The sequence below is a fragment of the Thalassophryne amazonica genome, chromosome 2 (genome assembly GCF_902500255.1).
Source record: "Thalassophryne amazonica chromosome 2, fThaAma1.1, whole genome shotgun sequence".
Lineage (NCBI taxonomy): Eukaryota > Metazoa > Chordata > Actinopteri > Batrachoidiformes > Batrachoididae > Thalassophryne > Thalassophryne amazonica.
This window is the reverse complement of record NC_047104.1, coordinates 137,189,274-137,196,010: the sequence shown is the minus strand read 5'-3', so window position 1 is coordinate 137,196,010 and position 6,737 is coordinate 137,189,274. Positions and strand designations below refer to the sequence as shown.

At 41.0% G+C, this 6,737-nt stretch overlaps 1 protein-coding gene across 1 annotated transcript; it reads left to right on the top strand.

Annotated features, from left to right (window-relative positions):
• Positions 1-784: 784 nt before the first annotated feature.
• Positions 785-2,284, top strand: LOC117504264 (zinc finger BED domain-containing protein 5-like). Its single transcript, XM_034163692.1, has one exon. It carries the CDS (start codon positions 785-787, stop codon positions 2,282-2,284), a length of 1,500 nt encoding a protein of 499 aa, XP_034019583.1.
• Positions 2,285-6,737: the final 4,453 nt, after the last annotated feature.

Below are 6,737 nucleotides of genomic sequence, written 5' to 3'. Positions count from 1 at the left end.
CCTTGTTTCTCTTTAAAACTGCACTCCATTCATCATCTAACTCAGCGACAGATATCTGAAGCTTTGGTACAATTATCTTTTCCACAAATTCAGCATTATTTCATAATAAAAGACGGGGGTCGATCAGGGTGCCACAGCAGCACGTCTGAGTCTGATATGTTGCTGTTGCCACTATGTCAATTCAGTGCATCAGTAGCGATTTACTGATTATCACCTCGCTTCTGTTTAAAACTGACTTTAGAATGATTTAAGAGGTTTTACATTGTCACGTAATGGTTAATAATCATATTATTCCCTTTGATCACTTCGGGTGTAGAGCAGGGGTCGGCAACCTATGGCTCTAGAGCCATATATGGCTCTAGAGCCATATATGGCTCTTTTGATGACTGCATCTGGCTCTCGGAGAAATCCTTAAAAAAAAAAAATGCATCGTGCATTTTAATCCACCTGTTTTCTACCACTCCTGTTGAAGGTTGTGTGTGGCTAGAGCCAATCACAGCTGTCCTTGATGTTACAGGCGGGTCCAACATCAAAACTCTAATTTTATTGGATAATGTGTGACCTACACAGGTCAGTGTGAGGTCAAGAAGTAACCTTCCCTCCATTTTGTTTATTCTGTTTAAAGCTAGCTTTTGTAGAGCAAACACGAAGAACATGGCTAAAAGAAAAAAAAAAAAAGGATGAAGAGTACCGTAAATGTCAGCCGGAATGGGCAGAGGAATTCGCCTTTGTGGAGAGAGCAGGTTCTGCGGTGTGCTTAATTTGCAATGATAAAATTTCGTCGATGAAACGGTCCAATATAAAGCGGCACTTCGACACACGCCATGCTACGTTTGCATTGAAATATCCGGTGGGGGACAGCAGGAAGAAGGCCTACCAAGAGCTAATGTGCAGTGTGCAAGCTAGTCAACAGCAACTCCGTGTGTGGACCCAGCAAGGTGATTGGAATTCCGCTAGCTTTGCTGGTTCTTTAGCAATAGTGAGGAACGGAAAGCCTTTCACTGATGGCGAGTATGCCAAAACATTCATACTTGACGTCACCAATGAACTTTTTGATGACTTTTCGGATAAAGATAAGATAATCAGACGAATCAAAGACATGCCTCTGTCAGCAAAAACTGTTCACGATCGTACCATCATGATAGCAAATCAAGTGGAGGAAACACAAGTGAAGGATATAAATGCAGCGCCATTATTTTCCCTCGCTTTGGATGAGTCAACAGACGTAAGCCACTTATCCCAGTTCAGCATCATTGCCAGGTATGCTGTCGGTGACACACTCCGTGAGGAAAGTCTGGCTGTTTTGCCAATGAAAGGGACTACAAGAGGGGAGGATTTATTCAAGTCTTTCATCGAGTTTGCTGATGAAAAAAAGCTACCGATGGATAAACTTATTTCGGTGTGTACTGATGGCGCTCCTTGTATGGTGGGGAAAAACAAAGGATTTGTAGCGCTTCTTCGTGAACATGAAAATAGACCCATCTTACGTTTTCATTGCATTCTACATCAGGAGGCGCTTTGTGCTCAAATGTGTGGCGAGCAGCTTGGTGAGGTGATGTTGCTGGTCATTCAGGTGGTCAACTTCATTGCTGCCCGAGCATTAAATGGTCGCCAATTTAAAACACTGCTGGATGAAGTTGGGAATAGTTATCCCGGTCTGCTTTTGCACAGCAATGTGGGTTGGCTGTCGAGAGGGAAGGTGCTCAGCCGTTTTGCGGCTTGCCTGAGAAAAATCCGAACTTTTCTCGAAATGAAAAATGTTGAGCATCCTGAGCTAGCCAACCCCGAGTGGCTCCTGAAGTTCTTCTATCTTGTTGACATGACTGAACATCTGAACCAGCTCAATGTTAAAATGCAAGGTGTTGGAAACACAGTCTTAACTATTCAGCAAGCAGTGTTTGCATTTGAAAACAAACTGGAACTCTTCATTAAGGACATTGAAACGGATCGTTTACTCCACTTCGAAAAACTGCGAGAATTTAAAGATGTATGCGCAGCAAGTGACCCCACTCAACATCTTGATATCCAGCAGCTGGCTGGCTTCACATCTGATCTCCTGCAGTCATTCAAAGCTCGCTTTGGAGAATTTCGTGAGCATACTCGTCTTTTTAAGTTCATCACTCATCCACACGAGAGGGAAGTGGACAAAGCCGACCTGATTTACATTCCCGGTGTCTCCATCAGAGATTTTGAGATCGAAGTTGCTGATCTGAAGGCCTCAGAAATGTGGGTAAATAAGTTCAAGACACTTAATGAAGACTTGGAGGGACTTCAAAGCCATTAGCAAAACTATGCAGCACCAGAAGCCGCATTAAAGGTAAGAAGTAATTTATTTATTATTGATTAGCTTCAGAGGTTTATTATGCTCTAAAATTGTTAGTCTTACTCTAAAATGCACGCATTCAGTGGTATTTAGTGTCAAAATATAATATGGCTCTCATGGAAATACATTTTGAAATATGACGCTTTCATGGCTCTCAGCCAAAAAGGTTGCCGACCCCTGGTGTAGAGAGTCAGACTCAGAGAGTCAGTCTCAGACACATGCGCAGTGAAGGTGTTGGGTATTTACTCCTCCAAACATTCTTAAAACCTTGATAAGACAAACAGAGTCAAGAAACACCAGTGAGACAGAAAGTCAAATTTAGCTCGCGAGGAGTGCAGACAGTCCGTACACGTGGTACCACTGAGAGCACTGAGGACTGCTGCGCATGCTCACTCTTTTTATTAGGAGAAGCCCTACCCACATTGTGAAACTTGTCCTGAAGGTGGGGGGAACATCGCATGACAAGTTTCCTTCCGTAATACAAAACATCTCATGGCACGTATGCCAATGGTTGCAGCTGTGTGGAGAAACGGTTCCTTTTGTTTAATCTTATCATTGAAGGTCAGCACATCCCGTTCTTGCAGGCTCCTCTGATTGCACTTATCATCTGTTCTGCAAAAGCTTGGAGTGTCCTGTTTTGTACAGTAAGCATTTGTACAGCATAAGGTCAAAATAACCTCCAGCTCTTCACTCCCAGTTCAAACTGACCCCAGCATGCTTCACTCCCAGTCGTTAGTGGCTACAAAAACAAAGTTGTGCTATCAGTGTAATAATAACAAGTACATTCCCAGGGTTGCGTTAAGACAGGTGCAAAACAGCTCAATAACATTTCATCAGAACTAAGACAAAGGAACAAATGTTTAACAGTGATAAAAATATATATATATATATAAAATCTTTAACAGAAGGCAGGGCGGCCCGAATTTTACAGGGGGGTGTTCGGTTGGGGACACCGCTACCTGTCAACCAAACACAAATGGCTTCCTTCTTCATCCTGATGGCCTCCCTTACTGCCGGTGTCCACCAGCAGGTTCATGGGTTGCTACCACGACAAGCATTTGACAAGCGTCTGGCCACAGCTCAAAGCAATTGCATCTGCATTGGCGGTTTTGAACATGGAATGAATGAATATTATTAGTATTATTAGCAGCAGTAGTTGCAGTCATCGTATATGCAAAAAAAAAACAAAAAAATGTCTTCAAAAGTGTAACTTTAAGGGTGTTAGAAGGGTGGCCTTTCATCCTCTTTCTGTTTAAGCATCTCAAGCTCCCCGAGTCTCTCAAGTCATATACATTTATTCAGCTTTGTATATCCCTTAAAATGTGTGCAGGATTATATTGCAGACACAATATTATTGTACTCTACTTCTGTAGCTGTTTTTATATTTGCACATCTTTTTTCAAGGTGAACTAGCTGATATTTTTGTGCATTTACACATTGTCTCAATGTGTATTGTGTGTGGAATGTTTGAAACAAACTATCTTTGGTGGTGGAGAGTGGCAAGAACACAAAGAATCAAGACTTAGTAGATTTTTTTCAGCTAAACACTGCACAATTTCAACAGGGAAGAAGGGAAAATGACATGAAACTGGTGACCAAAGACAGGGAACAAGAAGCGGGTGAAAATGTCGGAATAAGAGATTAAAATAATTTCATGTTTTACTGTCCCCTTTTCTGTGCTGACACCAGCTGAGCACAAATAACTGTTTATCCCAAAAAACTTTTATATTGAAATTAACCAAATATTTTGCAATGTTATTAGCATTCTCAGGAGATTAAAACATTAAAGCATTGCTGTGTTTGCTGTGCTATATTTTCAACCTTCTCTCAACAGGGAGTTCCAAAGCAAAGACTGAATAATTATATTATAATTCAAAATATAACAAACAAATATAAAAGTGTTTGCACTTCAGAAAGAAAGATACCTATCCTCTTCCTCTATTAATTTCATTCCATTGAGCATGTAATCTTAATGGAAGCCATATGCATTTATATTTTTGCACTCCTCAATCATACACCTTTTGCTGACATTGAGGCACCAGGAAAAACAATATGTCATCATATATCATTGATGTCCATGGTGAAATGTTCCTGAGGTTTGGATGAGAACAAACTAAATAAGCTTCCAAACCCGTGACAGTAGCACATAAAACTGCCATCAGGACACACGTTTGATTTAGCAGGGTAGATATGTGTAAAATATCACTGTGATTGTGGGTTTTATGGAAAAGCAGCAAATCTTGCACAGACATTGTATGATGTATAACCTTCTGGGGTCCAAGGGTACCTTCTCAATTCGACAATACCTTCAGTAATTCCTTTAAAGGTACTTTCTTTAAGTATAATGATCAGCATGTATTGTATATCAAAATGTTCAGAACAGTCTCCGCTGTCAGAATAAGTGACACTCTCTCTCTCTCTCTATATATATATATATATGCACACACACACTATAATAGTGTACAGTATAATAAGTATTGAACATATCACAGTTTTCCTCAGTAATGTATTTCAAAAGGTACTATTGACATGATATTTTCACCAGATGCCTGTAACAACCATAGTAATCCATACATACAAAGAAACTAAAGCACAGATGTCCATAAATTAAGTTTTGTGTAATAATGCGAAATGACATAGGGACGAAGTATTGAACACTTGAACAAAGGGAGGTGCAAAAAGGCATGGGAATTTAAGACACCAGCTGAAATTTATCAGTAATTAGAAAACTTCTGAATGTTCCAGTGATCACTATTGGGGCCACAGTCCAGACGTGGAAAATCATTGTTTCATCATAAACTGGCCATGCCCAGGTGTTCCTCCCAAGATTTCGGACAGAGGATTGAAAATAGTTTTCAGAAGAGTTGTCCAAGAGCAAATAACCATTTATAGAGAGCTTCAGAAACACCTGGAATTAGCAGGTACAATTGTTTCAAAGAAAACAATATTAAGCAGTGCACTCGCCCACCATGGCTTGTATGCATGCTCACCACACAAGACTCCATTGCTGAAGAAAAAGCACGTTGAAGCTTGTTTAATGCTTGCTGCACAACATTTAGAAAAGCCTGTGAAATACTTGGAGAATATATGTAGTCGGGTCAGGTGAGACCAAAATTGAATTTGTTGGATGGCATGTTTAGAGGTCAAATAACACTGCACTTCATCCCCAAACACCATACCACCAGGTGTACATCAGCACTTTTGCGGCACATTCCACTGTTACAGGAGATGTTGTAATGAAAGACGTGCGGAGGAATTTGCGTGTCGGGACGGAGCCACGTAATGGCGCACAACAAAAAGCACGTCCGTGTTGGAAGTCTCACAGGAAAAGTTGTGACATGCCCAGCTGTTACACAATTTCTGGGATACTCACTCGACTGAAAAGCCACCGAAAGCCATCCGAATCTTCCGAATGGTTTCCAACACGGACGTGCTTTTTGTTGTGCGCCATTATGCGGCTCCGTCCCGACGCGCGAATTCCTCAGCACGTCTTTCATTACAAAATCTCCTGTAACAGTGGAATGTGCCACAAAAGTGCTGATGTCCAACTCTTCTGCAATTTCTCTGGTAGTCAGATGACATCCCGGATCAACACAGCCTTCACTTTGGAAATGATCTGGTAGTTTCAGCCTGTCGATGGCCGCTCAGAGCGCGGAGCGCCCTCCGTCGCTGTGGGCCATCTTTAATCCGGTTGTAATGGTCCTTAATCTGTGTGACGCCCAGAGTATCCTCACCAAAAGCCGTCTGAATCTTCCGAATGGTTTCCACCTGGCTGTCTCACAGTTTCTGAAAAAATTTGATTCAGCGCTGCTCCAATCGCTCAGCCATTTCCCTGACAATGAAAATCCGACGAGGGGGGTGGACCAGTGCTCACTCAAAGCCTGCCCACAGGCGAATGACGCAACCGACAGGCGTGAAAAAACTCACGCATGCGCACGAAGGTTCAAGCTGGGCTGATGCAAGCGCACGATTCAAATCCATATAGTTTTTTAAAAAATAAAAAGGTCGGATAGTTTTCTAACAGACCTCGTATATAAATCACGTGTGTGGGTGTCTGGATTATGCTTATTGTCATTAGTTAAATGGGAGTAATATTCCTGCTTTGCAGCCAATAGTAAATTTATTTATTTATTGTTTATTTATTTCATTCATTTAAAAGAAAAAACAGAAAAGCAAAATTAACAGAACATTACAAACCATTGAAAAGGAGCCGTTTGGAAGAACAAGTCTTATATATTTTTACAATACAATCTTGCAAAGCATCATCAATCGACATCATTGCATTTCTATGACTTTGTCACATGCCACCGACTTCTTTCCTAATTTTAACCATTATTTAAAAGACTACATCCCTAATAGATTACATTTTAAACTTCAAACATTCTAAACATTATTAACAGATTACATTTTTGGC